Source organism: Sturnus vulgaris, chromosome 3, assembly GCF_052056855.1.
Source record: "Sturnus vulgaris isolate bStuVul1 chromosome 3, bStuVul1.hap1, whole genome shotgun sequence".
Taxonomy (NCBI): domain Eukaryota; kingdom Metazoa; phylum Chordata; class Aves; order Passeriformes; family Sturnidae; genus Sturnus; species Sturnus vulgaris.
The window spans coordinates 19,972,820-19,996,066 of record NC_142245.1 but is presented as its reverse complement, the minus strand read 5'-3'; the positions used below and the strand labels follow the sequence as shown (position 1 = coordinate 19,996,066).

Below are 23,247 nucleotides of genomic sequence, written 5' to 3'. Positions count from 1 at the left end.
GGAACAAAGCCTTTAGAAAGCCAAGAAATAGTTCTTACACTGAACTCAACTGCAGAATAGCTCTCAGCTCAGAAAGCATAGCTTTAAGACTGCAAGATTTTAATTCACTGCCCCCAGAAAAGCCATTCTGGCATCTCTTTACCATTTCAAAATCGTCCTGCAAGTCACTGGTAGCTCAGGATTTTTGTCTGCAATAGAAGTTTAAAAAATCCTGTGTATGATCTATCACAGAGAGCTGGCTGGTGTATGACTTTGGCATCCTTGCAAATATCAACATAAGCAGTTTTTTCAGAAACCTTTTGGAAATCAAGTACAAAAACCAAAATTCCAATTCTAGCATTTTCAATTAACTTTTGATCCTGTTAAGGACAGCATACATGTAGGATTTGAATGTACAGACACAGCTACACTGACATCCTTTCCCTCCCATACAACAGAAGATGATGTAATGATGCTACAGTTAAGCATAAATTGCTGTTTTCTCCTACATGAAATCACTACAATATGCTCAGGTTGTATGTACACAAAGGCCAAAGAACTCCAAAAAACCATAAGATGCATGTTTACACAATAGCAACATAAGTTTTCAAAAATATTAGTTGGCAATGAATTAACAAATTTGAAAAAATTACTTATCACATTCAATTTAAGATAGAAAATAAAATCTCTCATTAGCAGGAACCCATGTTAGACATCACTATTACATCCACTCCAAATCATTCCAGTTCCAGAAGATCAAGAAGGGGAAATGTCAACATAAAATGAACATAAGAATACATCAGAAATACTCAGACATAAAAAAAAAGTAAGATTAATTATTCAAAATTTCAGCAAGTCAGCTTTGTAGTACATACCTCCAGGGCAAAAAAGAAGCCAGTGAAAGGATTGGCTCCAACAGTAACATACTGGGACATGGCAGGTGGACTGTTTTTTATAGCTGCATTATATCCTCCTATGTTGGAGGCAGTCTTCATTTGATCAAAAGGACACAGTGTCATGATGCCTAACAAAAACATTAAAGTGAATGTCTTACACAGTCAGAACAGAGGCATGCAATTGCTCAAAAAGCATAAATACATTCCTGCCTTCTTGACTGACCAGCCAGCATTCAGGGGGAAGGGAAGAGGAACAGCTTTAACCACAGAAATGCCAAATGACATGGCAGAAATAACCTAATGGACTTGGGTTAATTATAAAGCACATCTGGTTTGTTCAGAAGAAAAAAAATTCAGCAGAGTTCAGCAGCAAAAATACATATACAAAACTCACTTTACCTGCCTTTATAGCAGCATTCTGACTCTTAGCTGCTTTTGTAGAAAGGGTGGAAGAGAAACTAAGCTTACTGTCCCTCAGATGTGCCTCTCTGACAAGAACCAAGGCTTCTGCAAATTCCTGAAGGGTAAAAGTCTTTGAGAGCCTATGAGCCCATTTGTCCTTTTTCACAAGGAACCATCTTAAATTTAATTTTTCTTATGTGCTAGACTCGGGAAAGACCCACACAGTCTTAACCTGTCTGCCAGACAGCTCTTTCACCTGACAGAAATGAAAATAACTGCATCTGACCTGGTTTCTCTCAGCTGCTTCTTACCAAGCAACAAAGAACAAGACAGTTACAGCTGTAAGAGGGAAGACTCAATCAGACTAGACAAGAAAGTGAAATATATTTTTGATAGTGGTTAATGAGATCATTCACTATGACAGCCTTCTCTCACCATGTACTTCTACCCAACCAGTATCATTAAGTGCTCTCAACCAAAATTTAACTGCACAAAAACTTTAATTTAATTTTTTTTAATACCTGAAATTAAACAGAAATGCTTACCAATACTAGCATGGTCAACAATTGTATCCACATCTTGCAAACCCCATTTCTTATAAGCTAATGGTGGAGGCTGAACATTCTCATTGCCAGATGCTGCAGCTGACAAAAGTCAATAAAGCACAAAAAAATTTCTACTGAGTAAAAGAAAGGAATAGCATAACAGAGAGGGGAAAAAAACACCTGACACAATCAGAAGCCACAAAATTACAGTTTTAATTTAACATGAATTGAAACATCTGTTAAAATGGCCTTTTGAAATACTTACAATCATCAAATTAAAACTTTTTTTTAATTAACTGAATAGAACTGCACATGATACTCCACCATAAATATATTTTGTACTTGCAGATAGTGTATTCACTAGCTATTATGGTATAATATTCTGTACAATTTTTAAAAGCTACTACAATTGATTTCTGTGGTTTGAGCATGTTTAAGTGGAAACTTCTCCACCCAAGTACTTACAACGTCAGCACACTCACTAGATATGTAACAATAAGAACTGTGGTAAGAACAAACCAGCGAGTGACACTTTCAAAATATATATTACCTCAAATATAGATGATCAAAAATTAAGGAAGATACTCCAGCTGCATATACTGCAACAAGCTTTGAGTCCTTCTCAACACCATCCTTGTGCCATCTATCACACAGTACTATCAAATAATTCTCCTCTACCTCCTGGAAACTGAGCTTGTTTCCAAATTAGAGTATGAACAGGCACTTTACTAAAGGAACAGGATCAAAGTCTGCACAATCAAACAAGGTATGAAAAGCTCTTAGAAGTGAACACAAAGAGCAGTGATCACCACTACCATCATCACAGCATTATCACCTCCCATAAAGTCTTTCTTGGGAAGAACAACATTCCACTGGCAGTGACATGCTAAGAAACACCTTAGCAGCATGCAGGGGCTTAATGCCAATGGGCAGCTGATCACCACACAGCAGCTCACTCACTCTCTCACTCCTAGTGGGATAGGCAAGAGTCAGAAGAGTAAAAGTGAGAACACTTGTGGGCTGAGATAAAGATGGCATGCAAACAAAGCAAAATAATTACTTTTTTTCACTACTTCACATCAGCAAGCAGGTATTTAGCTACTTCCAGGAATACAGGGTTTTATCACATATAACAATTACTTGGAAAGTCAAACGCCATAACTCTGGAGATTCTCCCTTCTTACTTTTCTCTTCCCAGCTTTTATTTCCAGAGTATCATCATATAGCACAGGACATCTTTTTGGTCAGTGGGGTCAGCTGTCCCAGCTGTGTCCCTCTCAATTTCTGGGAACCCCCAGCCTGCTCACTGTCATAGCAGTGTGAAAAACAAAAAAAGCCTCGACACTGAGTAACCACTGCTCCACAGCAGCTAAAACAACAGCATGCTATCAGTGCTGTTTTCATCACAAATCTGAAACACAGCCCAATACCAGACTAGAAAAAAAATTAACTCTATCCCAGCCAAAACCAGTGTACAGTATTATGGTGAGCATGTAGAAGACAGTCAACACTGCTTGGACAACTTGGGCTCTGAGAACATTTTCTGTAAAGGAATAAACATCCCTGAATGCAGTAGGTGCCAATGTATCGATGAACAAGCAAGGAAGATCTAAATTCCCCCTTGATTTTATATTTAATCTAAGTAAATTTCAAAAAAAATAAAGAACTATTAACAGATTGAAAAAACAAACATTTCCCCCTACACGTACCTCTTGCTACCTGATTGCGACATGCACGAAGGGACTGGAAGAGGCTGAAGCCATCAATTGTCACAATTGCTGCTGGATACAAGATGCTAAGCTCCTCATTCTGGAGAAAAAAAGAGAAGTAGACAAAAAATAGATCACTGCTACTGTTAAAACAGCTTATTTTCTGCCTTTTTATACTATTAACTACACAAAGATGAGGATTACATCCAGAGAGTTAATATCAAACAAGCCACAGGCAACAGACTAAGGCAAAACTTCACAAATTCAGTATTAAACTGTCCAAAACTAGCCACATAGTTTTATATTTTTATCTTCTTTTAATAACTTCTTTGTTTGCTTAATATGTCTTAGGAAGAAAATACACAAGTTACAGCAGCTTTTGAAGGCGACAGAAAAACATGTTCATCTAGAATATAAGTATCTCAGTTTTAGGAAGCCAAATTCTGAAACTGGATTAATGCCTGCCTGAATTACCACTTGGGCACATAAATGCTAATCTGATGATACAAATTCAAGACTCAAATTCCTTCTTCTGTATTTCAAAACTGATCCCAAAAATGTCATACTAAATCACATGAGTATTTGTATAAAGAAAATGTGGAAATTTCTATGCTTTTGTTCGTTTTTCGCATAAAGCTTGCCAATTCTGCCAAAAGCAAGGAAAGCTGCCTTCCTTGCTAAATAGTCTGAGTTCTGCAGAGCCTTCTCTGCAGAAATATTTCTCTATGAAATACTCATAATGACATGCAGATTCTTATCCCTATAAATATTCTTTTAATTTCCAGCTACCTTCTCTGTGAAATAATTAAGATAAGCTCTTACAAATGAGTATGAATAGCTCTTGGCACCTATCAAGTTACATTTTCTCCCTTTATCAATGCAGTGTGGTTTTTTGCACATAAATGAATAAACAGAAAATGAATGAAGTATTCCTTGGCAAATAGAGAAAAATAGAAAAATCTATAGAGCTAATACTCCAAAAGAAATTCTGAATCCTCAAACTATACAAGCACAAATACATCTAGAATAAGAAACCAAAGGTCTCTTGTTCTAAGGAATCGTCCATTCCATCAAAAACTGGTAAAGGACACAGAGGATTCAGAGAGAAGACTCCCTTCCATACCCCATAACACTGGCACTTCGCTTTTGAAAAAATCTGACAAAACCTGTTCTGTGACACCAGGATGCCTGGGAATTTCATAGGTTCTGCACTTTAGCTGTAGGACAGGATCTTCATTCAAAAGCTGAGCAAGAAGCAGTACTCCACTCTAGAAGAGAAAGGATAAGAAGCATGAACATTTCTGTCCCTTTTCTTAGGGAAGACAAAAAGCACAATCTGCAGGGACCAGAGTTTAAACACCCAGATGTTTATGCCAAGAGCTCCCTTGTCCCACCCTGGTGAGAAACTCACCTCAGTGTAAAACCGAACGTAGCCAGAGGTGAAGCCAACCACGATGCACGTCCAGTCAGGGCGGCCTGTGGAGCTCCTGTGCCACAAAGATACACTCAAGTGAAAAACAAACCCCATTCTAAGCCACAGACACAGAAAAGTGTCATGTAAGGACATTAATGATGCATTAAGATATTAGTGATACACATCCTTACCTCTTCTGACTTGCCAGTGGAATACACAATACACTACTCACACATTCACTAGAAACAGAAACACAAAATTAGTAGTTTTCCCTGGTTATGAAATTTTACTCCACACAAGAGATCTTGCCATGTCAGCACTTTTAAAGTTTTAATAATTGATTAATGCAGCACACCATACATCAAATTCACACTAAGAATCAAAAAAGTCCCTTCATTTTAAAGACATTCTCAATTACAAGCTCAAGAGTGCCCAAACAGACTTTTTATACCTTTTTAATGCTGTCTTTTGTAAATCACAGACTGATTATTCTGTCAGTACTGTTCAGCAGATTCAAGTTAAATTTCATGTGCCTAAAAGTAAATTATTTCTTCTGATCCATAATGATATGACATGAACAACCACTTTATTTTTTTAAAGAGCCAACTGGACTATACATATAAAAATAAATTTTTGAAATATGCAATTTGGTAGATTTTATATCCAGTGCCTTATAATTTGAGAGCATTTGAATATGGTCTTCCCAGTTAATGCAGTAATTGAGCAGTAATAAAGGTTTTATGAGACAGCATAGAATTCAAGATGACATCCCAAACAGCACTTAAAGCATAAATGCCAACAGTACTGTTTATTATTTACATTCCAGGTCACCTCCATTTCCCAAAGAGTGACTAAATAACAGGGTGAAAAATTGGAGAGGGAAAGCTTTCTAAATGCAAGGCTGAGATGAGTTGCAATTTCATTACATCCTCAAAGCAACATTAAATATTTCAGTGACATCTCATCTTCCAATATCAAAGCTTAGCCACAACAGAACATTCTCAATTGAAGGCAACTTCCGGGAAAGAAAAAAAAAAAAAAAACAACAAAAATCAACCAAATCCAGTCAAATCTTTTGACAATCTGACAGTAATTAACATATTAACACTTCCAAAGAATAATAAATCAAAATATATTGAATGTAAATGCCCCTATCTAAACAGAGCTACCTGTTTCATAGGATAGCATCTCTCAGGGCTGTAACAGTAGTAAGAAACAAACCCTCAAACAGAATTTCTCCTTTTTTTTTCTTAACAAAAAGTGTCAAGGTAATTTCAAATGCATGGCAACAGCAATTTTATAAAAGGATTATGATTTTTACAGATTGGAGAGAAGCTGATGAAGTCAACACCTCCTGCAGCAAACAGAAAGTTGAAGGCAATAGGGAGCATGTTCAAAGGCAGATTGCAACTCAAGGCTGCAAATGTAACAGCAAAGTGTAAAATCTTATTCCATATGGGAGATTCAAAAAAGCATCTGCTTGGTTATTTGAAGACAGATGAAACAAAATATTGTATAAATACCAAATGTATGACCAAAGCAAATTTTCCAAGTCCCTAAGTGACTTAGAGCCCAAAACCACATTTTGATCAGAGAGATGACTTTATGCTTGCTTGAATGACGTATTGAAAATGAAGAGAAATATTTCTAGAACAACTTCAAAGATTTCCAAATGCAATATTCCCTAAAAAAAATTCACCTCTACTATAAAAGATTTTTCAAAAGAGTACTTACTTTTTTCCCTTCTAGAACAAGAACTTACAAAAAGCATGTCTAAATTACACACAAATACATTGATTTGCTGAGAACCACACTTTTAATTTATAAGAACTTGTTCTGTGATACCACCCAATGCACAGGAGTGAGCTTTGCAGATACTGTTTCTCATCACCCATTGTTACTCTGTTTCCAACACTAATATACAAAAAGCCACACATGCACTCAGTTGAAAGGAAAAAGAGTACAAGTCAAAAGCAGGTTACTAATTTCTAAACATGAAAATAACATCTTAATCACAGCTGCACTTCAACACCTACCCTTCTTCAACATTCAGAGAGCCACTCCAGCCAACAGCATATTGCATTTCCTCCTTTCCCTTGTCACTGTGCTTCCATTTAGCTGCCATGAAGAATAAAGACATCATCTATAAAACTCCAATGTTTTGCATCTCACAAATGTAGTTCTATTTTTTCTCTTTGATCCAATATATCCTACCACACTTAGATTAAGTGCCAATTACAAACCTTGAAGATCATAAAAAGATATTCTTAGTGACTTTTCTAAAGGCCTCATATGTTTTCTTAGAAATTTACATGGAACAAGACACTAAAATTTTGAAATACCTAGTTTTGTTTAAAAATATGTACACAGTAATCCATCAAATTTTAAAAGGTTCAATTCAGGAAGAAGGGATCCTTAGGAAAGGAGTACTAAGCAATGAAAAACTTTGGAAAACTACTGAATATAAGCTATAATGAATAGAAAATTTTAATTTTAACCAAGCCAAGAAGAATATAAGTACCCCACATTAAATCTGAAAATCTTAATCACTGCATCCTAATTCAAGATTAGAAGCCACAATACTTTGTTATTCACAGGGTGCTGTTACAGCTGGCATTTGATTGTTGTATCATCTTCCAGGTGTCAATGGATAACCAAAACTAAGTTAGTGTTGTGTGCCATTTGTCTGACACCTAAAACCTGAAGCATAGGGACACTTTTGCCCAGTGTTGGACAGTTGTCACTGTGCAGTTCATCAGAGGCAGTTCTCCAGCAAGTGATTTAAATCACTTCTTTCTGCTTGATCCAATAGGAACTTTATGAGGAGTACTGCTGTTTTTCCAGTTTTAATGACAAATTAGCAACTGGTCTACAGCAGGTTTGGAATACACAGCTTTGCAAGGAATGACAAAGCTGTACAACAACTCAGTGCAATCTGCCCAGTTACACAAATCTGGGTTTCAACTCTGATTTTTTGTTTTAAAATGCCATAATAGTCCCTGTATCAGGATGTTTCCCCTCATCTTCCTCACATGTCATCCACTGCAGCCATCAAAAGACCAGAACCCCAAACAACAGCACATCTATAAACAGTAGTTGGCTTATCAGTGTTCATATGTTATTAGTGATACCTTTAAAAGTTACCAGAGCCTTACTTTAGAGTAAAATACAAAGCCACCCATTGTTTAAGACGGTATTGACTCATTATTCAAGAAGTTTCTACCAAAGGTGGAATTTCAAGAAAAATTCACATTAATACTCCTTTCCCAGAGTGATACTGGCTCAGGTAATTTTTTAAGCGAAAAGAAAACTAAGATCAAACATTTCTTAATGGCTAAAACCAATTTTTCTTACCGAGAAAAATTAATGTCAATATCTCTGAGCATTTTAAAACAACTGGGTAGTTATAACACGTATGCATTTTACGTGACAAAATAGTTCCCACAGGTGAAAACACAGCTGAGAAGTAAAGACAAAGCAACTTACTTGACAAGCAGCACCTAGAAAATGCAAGATGTGTACTATAAAACACTTCAAAATTCTGGAAGGTATGGCTTGGGGGATAAACAGGGAGTGGGGCAAACAAAACTTGTTTGGGTTACTATGAAGTGTCCAGGCATAAAGACTCAGTGGAATGGATACTTACGCACTAAAAAGACTGCTTTCTGTTCATTAGCTATTACCATCAGGTCATTGGTTGGTGACAAGGACAACACACAGTCCTGAAGCCAGTAATTTCGCTGGTTCTTGGAATTAGATTCCTCTTCTTCCTACAGGTAAAGTTCTAGTCAATGTATGCAACAATTTTTAGACAGAGCAGAACTTGCAAGACTGATGAGAACAATCTGGCTCGCCCTCCGTAGCAGCGCTGAATGGACTTTTTATTACTGACCACATCACTTCAGCTCCAACTTGCATGGAAAGCCCTGAGAAATGCATCAGCCTTCCACTAATTCTGTGTGTTTACAAAACAGAAAACAAAGAAGTACTCATCACTAACTCTACTCAAAATCATCTCCTTTTAAAGAGACACCAGGAGAATGATATTTGAAGTTTTTTAATCATTGATTAGAGAGCGGAGATAATCTTATTAGTTATTCGCATTATAATCCATACTCAAAATGAAGAATTTATCCAAGCTCATACATTGACCAGCATTAAGCAAATATATGCACATATGAAGAAGGTAACTAAGCTGGTATTCATGTGGCAACAGGTATCAGGTGCCTTTCCACAAAGTAACTTCACAATGAAATAATTCCAAACTAAATGGTGCCAAGTTTTAAGGGTATAAAGATGGATAAGTAAAAACTTAGATACCATCCTCATGTATAAGAGAAAAAAAAAAAAAAATCACATCTTTTTTCCTTGGGGCAACAAGTTAAATATTTTCTTGCTAATATTTTCTTGTGGCACAAACAAAGTAGCTCCTGCTAATCATAGTTCAAAGTCAAGAAGTAACAACCTTGGAGTGACCTGCTACAAAGTCTCAGAGTTGATACTCCTGGTTAGTTAGATCCATCCTCTTATCCAATCACAGCAACACACTTTCCTTTGTCCACAGACTCCATTTCCACTTCCATATCCAACCTTACCCCTCCTAGCTCTCCAAAATATTACTGCTTGGTTGTTACTTCCTGACTTTGAACTATGATTAACAGGAGCTAATTTGTTCCATGAAATAGATACTTGTCCAGGGCACAAGTAATTCCAGGAAACAATGAATTTTTTACCAGCTATAATGCAAATCAAGAGTTAAAAGCTTCAACAAGGGAACTGATTGTTATATTTCACTAATAATTCTCACCTCTGTGCTAGACTCATGCACTCATTTTGCTCTGTGTTCAGAGACACAGACTCCTGTATTTATATGCTCCTACACAGGATAACCTCTTTGCTGCATATGACAGCAAACCCTTTCTGAAGTTTGGCCTGGAATCACTGGTAACGTTAGAGGAAAACATGCAAGTAGAGGATGCAAGAAGGATGTAAACCACCTGGCAGAAAAGTGGGACATTTTAAAGAAAAGAGTCAGAAATTGAACGATTTCAATTTAGAAATGCCTGCTGGTTTTATCAAATTACAACAAAAGTAGAAAACCAAGCATTTGTTCCACTCATTCAGGAAGTTATAAATATTATAGCACATCTAACAAGATGTGGCCTGAGAAACACTCATTTCATGACAATTATAGTGGAGCTGAGTACCCATCCTATTTAAATGGTTCTACACCACGTCATGCCTGACAGTGTCAGTGATTCATCCCCGGGAGACACCATGCCCATTTCAATTTGTCTGTCACCTCAGCCGAAAAATCTGTTTCTCTGCTGAACAGTCACAAGGATACTGTCCAACAACCTGGGCATCCTTCCTACACACAGAGAAAAAGACTGCAGATAACGGGTTTGCTAGCAAGGTGAGGTCTGGATTCCTCAGAGCTCTTAGAGGGAATTAATTAAGTAATTCTGTTGAGATGATTCATTCAGTGCAAAGGATTTCTATAAGCAGCCTCACTGACATCTCACCAGGTCAGCTGGCAACTGGACGGCTCAGCCTTACAAACAATTAAGAGACCAGCCCTGCTACTTTCACTTGAACGAGTTGTGCAGAGGAATGTCTTTCCCTGTTTTAAGAGCAAATGTGCTGTTCCATCCCACAGAGGTAGTTTAAATCCCCCTGTAACACCATCCACACACCACAACATAAAAGGAGCACTAGTGATCCTTAGGAAGATGCCTATGCCAGTAATTCATGATTTAGGATTTTCTGATTTATATTAATTCATGATAATTATAACTTCACTGCCATGCCCTACTGTTTCTGACTAGCTACAGGACAAAAAGGATGCCCCCAGGTGCAGCAGCACAGGAAGATGTGTGCATACTTTGGTGAGAAAAGCCCTACAGAAGTATATGAGCAATTATAATAGGTAACATCCAAGTTATATTTAGAAAAAACTACAGGAGCAAGGGACAAACAAGCAGGTACATTCAAAACACAGGTCAGGACCTTTCTTGCCCAGGTGACAGTCGTATAGGGAGAGAAAAACCAAAACACCACACACACCAACTAGTGGAAAAGACTTCTATAATAGGGAAGTTAACTATATATATATATATATATATATATATATATATATATATATATATACATATATATATATATACACATATACATATGAACTTACAGGTTCTTGCAATTCTGCTTCATCCCAGGCTCCCCAGCCACCATCTTCCCAGCTTGTTGATTTGCCTGCTTTAAGTGAAAAAAGACTTGTCACAGGAATACAGCATAGGCAACAAAATGACAATTTTGCTTTCCCCTCTAATGCATTACAACTTTTTTATGACGGATAGTAAAGGAGTTCTACTGAAAGAACTCAGAAGTGTCTTATTTTTCTGTATTTTAATGACTACCATTTCTGACACTATGGAAGAGTATTAACAGAAGATGTACCCCATATGCAAAAGGGTATCAATAGTACATGGAAATTCATCTGACCATAACACATCTGAGCCCAGAATAACATAGATCCCACCAGCAAAGCAAAAGCTGAAGACTTGGCCTTTGAGAAGAAAATGAGCACAAAGACCTTCACATCTTTGCAACACAACAGAGAGGAAAATTAATGAGACACTGATCAGTTTCAATTATATCATTCAGAAACCTCAGAGTAACCACAAGCTCACTAAATACCTCAAACACCTGAGAAAAAGATTCATAGAGAAAGGCCTACTTCTTTAGTTGTAAGAGTGAATGTGGAAAGGTTTTTTTCACCTAAAAAAAAGGTTTCATAGAACTTGATATAAATTGAAAAACCACAGGCATTTAACAGTACAGTATTTAACAGTATTTAACAGCAGATGTACAATTCTCAGACCCTACCACAACTGGGACCCTGAATAAATCAATAAACATCATTGTAGTTCAGTAGAAAAGCCAAGGACTGACTTCCATCCAAGCATGCACTAGAGTAAAATCTGAAGCAGTAACATCAATAGGACTTCAATAAGAGTTTTCCAAGGATTTCTTTCAAGTTTTTCCATTAACTGATGTCATGGCAAATTTGACCTTAAGAAGAAGTTTAAACATAATGTCTCAAATGAGTTTAAATTTAGTTTTAAGCAAGCAAGATTCTGCCATTTTGGATGGTCAAACAGTAAAGACAAGTAGGTTTGTATCAAGAACAACTTTAATTGGTCTAAAAACTTGTAGTTCTGTTACCATCAGGCAAGGAAAGGCTGGACAACAAAACAGAAATCTGTAATCTCTCTGTTCGGTTAGATTTTAAATCTTCTGTATAGCTAATGAAGACAAAAACCTTTGAAAAAAGTATTTTCATTTAAGACATAAACCTTTCCCCAATGCTATTGAGAAGATATTTTAGGAGAATGCAGAAGACAAAAGGTCCACTGTATTTTACCTCTGTAAAATTGAAAGGTCTGTACCATCTGCAAAAAGGGCAGGTCAAGCAGTTTTACTGCATCATCAGCAATGCAGATATAACTGTACAGTTATTTCAGACATCACTATATAAGCAACAGGCTTCCAAGGGTCACAGTCTCATCTTGTATTTGAGGTTGAAAATTTTTGCAGTGTACAAACATATAAAGGAATATAATGGCAAATACTGTTGAATATAGTAACCACAAGAAGAAAACAGTACCTAACTTCAATGTTTAGACTAAGATAGCTAATAAAACTCTACTTCCGTTTGCATTTTATTATCTCAAAAGATTTTAAAAATCTCCTTCTATAATATTCATGGAGGAAAGAAATCTGTCCATGTGCCATGATCCAGAGTGAAACAGAACCCTATCTAAGAAACACATTTGAGGCCAATGCCTTCCCTGCAGCACAGAGCAGATCAATCTTCCCAAGAAACCTCAATCACTTCAATTCTGAGACTGAACATCCACAACATAAAACTGCAGCTGTGAGGATTCCTGCTGCCTCTGTGAATACCACAATTTCATGGTAGTTTTCATCATGCTGGGATGATACTAGATAAATGAAAAAAGACAGGAAAATGATGTAATGGTGAGTCACCATTCCACTGACGAAACTGCAGAGATCTTTCGGAACTGTGACCTCCTCTGCAAAGCCAGCAGCTCCTCCAGCTTACAAACATTTACAAGACTGCTCCTTCGTATCCATCCTCCACATTGGATAAATCATCCCAGAATGTACCATCATACATATTTATCAAGGCCTGCATCCACCTTGCCTTTTTTCCACACACTTCTCCTTTTTGTAAGAAGAAATTAAATTAAAATTGTTTTCTTATTCACATCACTCTTATTATTTAGACATTTCACCTATGCAATAAATAGCAAAGCAAGGCATTAAACAACAGACAATAATCTCTGGAACAATGGATAAAGTAACTCAAAGCACCAGCTATTCACCTGTGCCAAAGATTTATAAAGTATTCCATGGAGGCTGCCAGCCTGCAGAGCCTTTCCCACCCACCAGCACTTGATAAGGTTGGTCAAGTGAGAGTCCAAGTCCACAGGGTCTGAGTTCCCTTACGATGAAGATTTTAAGAAACCTCCCAGCATTTTCGTTAGTAACATTACAGATCAGAACTAGCAACTGTGGAATGTAACACATTATCTAGTAACCAACACCTAAGCAAGCCCTAAACAGTTGCAACACGATCATTTTTTCCAGTTTCTCTTCAGGAAAAAAAAAATCTTTGAAAAATAAATCAAACTTTCCTGCAAATCTTTATTTCTATTCAACTCTATCTCTGACTGCTAGCAGATGTCTTATAAACAGTTTCTCCTTACTTGGATAAAGCAGCAGCAATATTCCAGATTTTGCTTTACTACAGAGATCACAAAAATAAAAGTTCATCTACTGGATTTACATGAACCACTTAATTCTTTAATTTGAAGCATATAGCACCAACACATTTGAAACTTTAGAGCTGATTTAAATGCTGCACATGTGTAACGCATAAGAAAATTAATTTAAGTACATTTATCATTAAACATAATACAAAAACAATTTCTACCTATAAGCATGTTTTGTTTAAAAGACAAGAACAGAGGAGAGAGAAAAATAGCAACAGATCTGGAACACTGAGGTCTAACTGGAATTTAACAGGTCAAATTCAACATGAAAGATGTTTTTATTCACTTCCCAAATTACAAAATAGACATCTAAGCACAGAGAACTGCCCAGTGCCCTTCCCTCCAGAGCAGCACCATGACCTGGGCAGGCAGCTGAAGCCTTTCTTTCCTGCTCTCACATTTACATTCCAAATCTGTGCAGGAGGTTATTGGTGGATGTGCTTGGACACATGCAATGAAGTCCCATCCATGCTTTATGAATATAAAACATTATTAGGTAATAGTGCAAGAAATGACTGGTTAAGTGTGAGAGTTGTATATGTTCTTCCATGCATGTTTACTGCAATTCTGATACCACTGGATTGCACAATTATGAAAGAAATAGAAACAGTTTCTTTTCTCTTTAGGCCAAGGAACTTTAGAAATTGCTTAGAATCTTCCTGCTATTCAGGAATCATAGGACATTTATTCCCAAAGCTCCTCCAATGTGAGGATTGACAAATACATAAGGCTATTTTGCCAACATTATTAGGAAGCCTCTCTTGAGACTAGTTTTATATTTGTTCTCTCTTCTCACTACAGGCATCCTTAAGCGGAGGAAAAAAACCCCAAAAGCCAAACTAAGTAAGTTTGCTAAACACAAAAATAACCACTTGGACATTTTTTCTTCCTTTAGGAGGTCACAATTGCTATCAACAAAGTAAAAAATTACTACATTAAAAATAATCCAGGTACTAAATAGATAATTTTTTTTTAAGTAATAGTGCAAAGTTCCATGGCTTACAGTTATAACTTAACTCCAAAACTAAAATTTTAAATACCAGAGGGAAAAAAAAAAACAAAGCCCATAGGAAACAAATGGAACAGATTACATACAAAACATAGCATTCCACATTTCTTCTCAAATGCAAGCAATGCCTTTAGTTAGAGCAAGAAAGAATGAGGGCTATGCTATAAAGGAGATGTTAAAGCAGCAACAAACTCAGGTGAGAAGATAATTTGGATGAAGTACTTTACAGCATTCTGTCATGTATGCTGAGAGCATCTCATTTACTCTTCCCCATATCTGAGATGTATTAACTGCTACAGATGTAATCCAATTCATGCAGTGCACCTATTTTAATGACACTTTACAGAAAAATGGAAAGGAATACTAAATGTAAATACTACAATCTGGAAAGGGAGGATCTGATTAAAGAGGCAATGAAAAAGAGCTTGTCAGTAGAATATTCAATAAGAATATAACTGATTCAATAAGATTGATACAGAAGCAGTTAACAACAACCTTAATGCTAAATGCAATCTAAAATTTCATTTTGTAATGTATTTTTTTTTCTTTGTAACCTTGTTGGCAACTCTGAAATAAAAAGCCTGGCCTTCCGTATTTCTGAACTAAATCAGCTGACCCAGATAAAGCAAAGTGTACAAGTCCAAAGATGCTGTTTAGAGGAACTGGGCTGACGAGCACTTTTCAGGCTGTTGTCAACGTAACAAGGCAGGATTTTGGAAAGGAGTTTCTCTGACAGGCTTAAGCCATCACTTCTACTGCAAAATGATGCAGCAAAGAGACACCTCATAGCTCTGAGGAAGCCCTCAGCTCAGGGGATTAATTTTTTCTTCCCCTGAATAAGAACAGATCACTATCATAAATGGAGATATTGCTTGGGAACTCTTAAGGTCAAGTTTGGATTTGTTGGCTTTTTTCATTATACATTTCATTTAGGTAACGGGAGATAAACACATCAGGAAAGTACTGAATATTTTGTTTCATTTTAACACCCCACAGTTTATCTATCAGCAGTCCTACCTGGCTATGCCACTGAATTGCTGTCATCAAGCCTATAAAATGTTTTAAAACACAGATCTAGCTGTGAGTGTAGTAGAAGAACAGAGACACACATTGCTCTAAATAAATTGCAGTTAAATTGTTCAATTTATAAAAATTACAGGAAACGTTATCTGTCTTGCTCTCCTTTCTGCTCTGTTCAGGCAAACATCCATTAATTAATTTCTGCATGCTAAAATTCTGTCATGCCTGCAAAGCTTTATTACATATTGCAAATAAGATGGATTTTTTCCTTCACATGCATGCCTTTATTTTAGACAGCTTTATAAGAGAGTTAACTGTTACAGCTGTTTCCTGACCCGGCCAACAGCAGACCAAAACCTCTTCAACACAGCAAGATGTCGAATTAAATGTGATGCAAACACTTCCTATTCCCAGTATTTGCAGAGTTAGAAAGGCAGTTTTCAGAGCCACTTAGACACCACTAGGCTCACCCTCCACAGAGGATTTGTGCCTCATTAGCAGCATTACTTTTTCCAAGACTCTTAATTCTCATGCTTAAGTCCTCCTCATTAAAGTATGAAAAAGCACTCTCATCTTTTTTTTTTCCCAAAGAATAAAGATATAGCAACTCCACAAGGAGCACATTTAACCAGCTCACTCTGTAACACCAGGTTTATTTACTTAAAGCATGTGAGCCAAGATCCAACCCAACACCTGTTATTGTATTCCAATATGGACAATAAGACGTAGCTGTATTTTGCTTCATGGCAGATCAATGGTCAGCTTAAGCAGTCTATGAGCATTTCTTAAATTATTCCAGCATGGCATCAGTGGCAATTTTAACAGATGATTGCATAACACAAGCATGAAGCACACAAACCCTTTCTTCCAGTGTTTCCTGAGCAAGCAGGAAACCTGCAGGAATGACCTCACACAAGGCTCAGAGGAGGAGGACAGCTTGCTTTTCCTCCACACTTTACCAGGCAAGTGTATCCTGTGCACAAACAAGACAACCTGTTGGGCTACAGGAAAAACTTAAGCGAAATTGCAGTTGATAGAATGCTTTCCTTTATCTTGTTCTACTGTTGAATATGTTTAAATGCTTACACCTGTACAAAGAAAGGGGGAAAAATCAAATCCCCTTGGAATAAAAATCAAGATTTTTTTATTTATCTACACCTGTATTTTTAATATATGCAACACTTTGCTAAACCTTTTCAAGTTAAATTTTAAATCGACAACATAGATTAACTTTTATATAAACAAAATACACTATTTTAAATACAAGGTGACAAGTTGCAGGTTTTTTACTCAAAGACATCTACCTTCAAAACTGGATTAAAGTCACAGTATCACATCTGATTTAGAAACATATACTGCCTGTATTTTCTGAAGCAAGCAAATCCTCTTCATTCAAATTGTTACTGCAAAAAAACTTTAACAATAATAACCTTAAATTTTATTGCAGCTCACAGAAAATATTTTGGTTAGTTCTGTTAGAATTAAAATATGGCCAAAGTTAAAACAGCATTAAAAGCTTCTTTGCTCTAAAACTAAGAAACAAAAAAGACAAGGCCTACAGCCACCACTAAAAAAACTAAACCCCACATATTGAAGATGCCAGAGGCACCTTTTCAAGAACATTTGTTACCCAAAACTCGACAAGAATTCTTGAAAACTCTACTAAATACTTGAAACATTGTTATCACTAAAATAATTTATTAACTCAAATGCACTTTGTTAACTGAAAATAATTAACATATATTTATTTCCCTAAGGTAGCCATAAATTTTAACTACAACCTTTAAATACTAGCAAGAGTTTTCCCACACATGAAGCATAGCTTTAAAAAAAATAAAGTAAATGAAAGGTTCTCATCCCAGGTAAAAATAAAAAAAATACCTAAGTGTTTTGGCATGTGGTTGCTGCAATTTGTATAACTGCATAAAAATGAACACAGTTTAAGTTTAGAACTAAAGTTTGATTTGAAAGCAAATTAACATATTCTCTGTTGAACTTATTAGTAAAAAAACCCTAACTTTATTTCTTCTCAACAGAGTAAAAATATAAAAAGAGATTCAAATCCAAGTTTTTAAACATGCAACCTTATTAAACTACTGTTTTAAAACAGTACATTCTGTCAGCAGAAGAGTTTCTAGCAAAGCATTTCCTGATAAAAAGCACAATTTTCTCACTTCTAATTTAAAATACCTCACAAATCACAGCAGCATTTCTCCCTTGTCAAACACAAATGCACCAAGAATTTCTCCTTGAAAAACCACTAAGTTACAATCTTATGTCTAAACCACTTTGGGAACTCTCACTTGCTGACATTTATACTTATTTATCCTGAACCATGAGAACAGCTGCGGTAGCAAAAAGTTACAGGCACAAATCCAAAATTATTTCAATGAATCTAAATGAGCATTATTTTGAAAAACACTCGCTTCTGCCTCAATGACTGAATAAGCAAATATAAAAATAGTCCAGAAGACAGCCCACTCATTAAAATGGAACAGCAACATTTTGGAACATGCATCTTCTTTGCTTCTTTTATTTTTTGTAATTTTACAACATACTAAATATTTTCTTTTTATGGCTGCCATTTGATAACTCCACTCCAATAAAATATCCAAGTTATTTTACACAAGCGCCTCTCATGTACCATGAAGAGAAAAATATTTTAATTTCTTTTGACACCCACTTTTAGAAACACAGACATATTACAAGCCTTTGCTTTTATCTTCAGAATTCAAGAAATACTTGAAAACAGAAGCCTTCTGCTTCCAGAATCCCTCCTTTAGATACAGATGATACCAAAGAAAAGCCATGTGGAACTTGTTATGCATTTTTCAAAAACTATTAGAGTCACAGAACAAGCAGCAGCAGAAAACTGTTTTCTACCAAAAGTTTTACACACAGAAGTTTTAGTGGCAAAATTAACCAGCTGAACATATAATGTACTTTTTACAGTTTTAAACAACTCTTGTGCCAGCTTTTTTATGGGACCTGTAGTTATAGGACAACGGCTTTATAAAGGGGAATGGATTTATATTGTATATTAGGAAGAATTTTTTTTTATAACAAAGAAGATGAGGCACCATAGCAGGTTGCTTAGAGAAGCTGTGGATGCCTCATCTCTGGAAACGTTCAAAGACAGGCTGGATGGAGCTTTGAGCAGCCTTGTGAAAAGTGGGGTCTAGTGAAAAGTCCCTGCTTATGGCAGGGGATTGGACTAGATAAACTCTAAAGATCACTTTAAACACAAACTATCCTATGATCTCCCCTCTTCTAATTCCCCCACAGGCATTTTAAGCTTTTAAAATAAGCATCTCGGTGTTTTCTCTTAAAGCTCTGTCCACAGCTGTCAGGATTTTTACAAGCATCCTCATTAACCTCTCCAAATACTTTCCTTCTCTACTGTTGCCAGAAACCAGAAAACATCAACCAGACATAGTTTGTATATATTGGGGGGTTTATATCTATACACACACAGTGTACAGTTAACACAGTATGAGGTAACAAATAGGAAACAGTGTTTCAATTCCCTGTGGTTTCTATTCTGGACGTGGATCTGCTGAGAACGCGGCTTGTGTCAGGCAGCTCAGCCTGCACTGTGCACCGCCTCACACAGCAGAACCCTGGTCCACAGCTTCAGACTCTAACTGCGTTAAGATTTGTTGTCTTTTCATTTAAGCTGCCAAGTTAAACCTTTAGTACACTTTCAGCACGTTCTGCATTCCTAGATAACCTTGCATGCACAACGTGTGTTGTCTTTACGAGAGCGTCTTCAGACAACTGCACTCCCAGCAAGAAACCTACAAACTTTTAAAGTTTGGGGCAGGCAGAGTCAGTGGCCAAAGAACTTCGCCTCCACACTACGGGGTAAGGAGTGACACCTGCGAACAGCTGGGCACCTGAAACTACTGGGCGCCAGGAAAGTCCGACTTCGCAAGTGAAGATGTGGCAGCTACGGCGAGACACCCACCCCGCACCACCGGAGCCACCCCGAGCGCTGGGCTAGCACGGCCACCGCCAGCCGAGCGAGCGCAGGGCCCGCAGGGACACCCCGCGGCCGGGGGCCGGACTCACCGCTCTCCTTGCCGGCCGCGGCGCTGCCCTGGCGGCGGTGCGGGCTCAGGAAGTCGCGGGCCAACTCCAGGTCCTGGAAGTGGGCGAAGGGGACGAGGGCGCAGGACATGCTCCCGGTGACGGTGGCGCCGCCGCCACCCAACCCGGAAACGCTCGGGCACTTCCCTCAGGCCCGGCGCGGCCCCGCACGGCGCATGCGCCGCTCCCGCGCCGCGGATGCGAGGGCGGGGCGGGGCCTGGCCCGAGGGGCGGGGCTGGGGGCGGGAGTTCTGTACGCACCTCCCTCCCTGACTGCCCGCTCCAATGTTTAATCGCACTTTCTGTGAGGAAATTCCTCCCCATGTCCAACCTAAGCCTTCCCTAGTGCAGCTTGAGGCCATTTACTCTTGTCCTGTCGCTGGCTGCATGGGGAAAGAGGCCATTGCCCACCTTCCCACAGGTTCCTCTCACGTAGCTGTAGAGAGTTATGAGGTCACCCCTGAACCTCCTTTTTTCCAGGCTAAACAACCCCAACTCCCTCAGCTGGATTTCACCATCCAGGCCTAATGATGAACCAGCACGACCCAAAACCCACGTGTGAAGCGCGGAAGAACTCTCTATAACCCACAAAATAAGTTATAAGAGCTGGTATGTATCTATTTAGTGCTGAGGTGCATGGGGGATAGCTCCTCCAAAAACATGCACACCTTTGGCTATTTGCTCCTCTCCTTTTATTCTCTACAAACTAGGACTACACAATACGCCTAATACATATTCATTGCTCCATATTGAAATTAGTTTCACGCCTCTTTGCGGCTGCGTATTGCTCCTTTTAGGTTGATCTGGTGGTCGTCTGGGAGTCTTTGGGATGAAGTAAACAGTCTTCTTCTCAGTTTGAAATTTGCATCTTTCCTCCTTGCGCATGCTCTCTTTTTAGTCTTTTGGTCATTTTCCGGACTTTGATACCAGTTTTCCTGGTCTCAGGGGTCTGAGGACCCCCTTATCCTGTGGTGTCTTTGTCCTTGCATCCTGTTTGAGCATTCTAGCCCTTGACCCCACCTTGTAGCCTTGCTCTCCTCCTGTTCTTGTAACGCTGTAAATTACAGCAAACAATACGGCTTTGTCTGTTCCCCCTTTTAGTCAAAGCATTTCTTGATGCTTGGTTCTTAATTCTCAATTTCTCTATTTCACATATCACTTTGATGAATAGAAAACACCTTTTATGGTTAGTAAGAAAAGGGTTTCTTTCAGTCTTGATTGCTCTTGCAAATGCAAAGCTTTTATTTGGATTTAATGTCAACCCATTTCTATTCCTCCTCTGGACACTGCGGCATCTGTGTGACAGCAGCAATGATGATGACTGAGATTTGCTGTGGCGTGACGTTGGTACAATGCTGACAACTGACCTGCAGCCTCCAAAACCTCCTCTTCGGGTAAGGAAAAAAAAAAATGTGTGGGAAGAACACCAAGGGATGTTTTCTGGGCCCCAAGGAAACACAAATCACCCTGTGCACAAGACTTGTCAAATTTTTTAATGGCTCTTACTTGACTAGCCTTTATATGTACACATACAAAAACATATATATATATATATGTATATAAGAATTTTGTTTCTTGTTTTCTCAAAGGGCTTTTTTATGTGATTGATAGCAATATGTCTTATGTAGCTAAAAGCTGAAATAACTGAGAAAGTCCAAGTTATTCTGCAAGTTTGGTTTGTGGTCTAGATCTTCTACATGGTCTTTAAATACCTTCAAAGATTAAACTAATTTTTACAAAGAGAAGTTTCATGCCAAAGTGGGCTCCAGTTGTGTTGTCCTAAAGGCACAGACTGTAACAGGTTATAAACTCCAGAAAATCTCTTGTGAGATATGCAAAGAAACTGGCTTTATTTTAATGTCTTCTGGTGTCCTATTTTGTTGTAGTGATGTTCTGGTTTAAAATCCAGCGGGAAAGTCAATCCCACTGAACTGCACCTGCTTCTCCACACCCTTCCAACAAGCGACGAAACACTTGGAGAGACCACAAGCAGGAATCACAATTTTACTGAAAAATTTGTAATAAACACAGTACCAATAAAAGAGAGCACAAAAGAGGCATTATCTATAAGAGGGTATTCAGCATGGAACAAACAAAACACTTCCTGAAGAGAGGGAGCCTGGCATTGTTCCTTTTTGCTAGCTTTAATATGATTGCTTTGATACAGTGCACTATACTACCCTATACTATACGCTACTAGTAGTTTTAACTTTTATACTGGTTAAGAACTTTCATCTAATAATATGTCCTAATGAATAATTCATTCGATATAAATTTACCTGAGGTAGCAGCAATGGGACTCTACAGTGGCCACAGTGGCTTTATCTGAGTGCTGAGACCCACACAGTCCCAGCCCCTTCCACGAGCCCAGCAAAAAGATGAGGAGCTTTCTGCTTCTAAGATTCCAGATTTCCTGCTGAAAATACAGCCCCACAATGAGGTAGGTAGTATTGAATTAAAGACTGCTAGAAACTCCATCTGTCTTTTCCTCTGTACTTCTGTACAAGTAATCAGGGCTCAGTAATTTTGCCCTTGGTGACTACAGGAACATTTTGTGTTTACGTTTCAAATCTGTGGCTCCTCAGGCAATACACAGGCTTGAATTTAAGCAGATGAATAATCCTGTGGCTATTCAATACAGAGTTGTTCAATCCTGTTTTTCCAAACAGGTGTAGAATTAGATGATATGGGCCAATAAGAAGGATACTCTTAGAAAACAAGGTCACAGTGTGGGAAAAGTTGAGACAAGAGGCTGGTTAATTCTCAGATGCTCTAATTAAACTTGGAAAGCTTGTGAAGAAAACTATTTAATGACATTTGAGAATTGTAGCGTGCACAGTCACTAGTAATGTCAGCTGAAATAATAAGGAGTATACAAGAAATTAAATTAACAACATGGTTTGTCATTCTATAGTGAAGCTTTCATCACATTATGGAAATTTTCCTCATTAGAGAATAGTGAACAGCATAAGACTGTAATATCCCTGCCTAGTTTGCTGTACATGAAGAAGTCAAGAGCTACCAAGACACCAATGAAAGCATAAAATAAGGCAATGAATAATTGGCAAAAAATCTGGTATTTCAAGACAGTCTTGAGTACAGATAAACTCATATTAACACTTTGGCTACAGAATAAACCTTTGTGAGTTTGTTAAAACTTCAATAGTTACTAATTTTTAATGATTCATTATACATATATGGATGGCTACAGAAAAAAAAAACTACTTTGAAAAATATCTGGCATAATTTTGAACGAAGTTCCTAAAGACATTCAGATATACACTTAATAGCCAAATTTAACAATACATTTCTAGTAAGAGTAATAA

General features: G+C 37.7%; 1 protein-coding gene across 3 annotated transcripts in view; it reads right to left on the bottom strand.

Annotated features, from left to right (window-relative positions):
- The window catches only part of RAB3GAP2 (RAB3 GTPase activating non-catalytic protein subunit 2), a 41,849-nt gene extending 21,822 nt beyond the window's left edge, over window positions 1–20,027 (bottom strand). The window contains exons 1-10 of one of the 3 annotated variants that reach the window (XM_014876886.2): window positions 19,904–20,027; window positions 11,133–11,200; window positions 8,592–8,715; window positions 6,982–7,063; window positions 5,137–5,184; window positions 4,943–5,018; window positions 4,698–4,799; window positions 3,532–3,631; window positions 1,823–1,921; window positions 855–1,003 (exon numbers count right to left, since the gene is read on the bottom strand). In XM_014876886.2, coding sequence (XP_014732372.2) covers window positions 855–1,003; window positions 1,823–1,921; window positions 3,532–3,631; window positions 4,698–4,799; window positions 4,943–5,018; window positions 5,137–5,184; window positions 6,982–7,063; window positions 8,592–8,715; window positions 11,133–11,200; window positions 19,904–20,012 — 957 coding nt within the window. In that variant the 5' untranslated portion in view covers window positions 20,013–20,027. The remainder of the gene's footprint in view (window positions 1–854; window positions 1,004–1,822; window positions 1,922–3,531; window positions 3,632–4,697; window positions 4,800–4,942; window positions 5,019–5,136; window positions 5,185–6,981; window positions 7,064–8,591; window positions 8,716–11,132; window positions 11,201–19,903) is intronic. The other 2 variants (XM_088161159.1, XM_014876887.2) reach the window with 2 other exon arrangements.
- Between the last annotated feature and the right edge of the window lie 3,220 nt (window positions 20,028–23,247).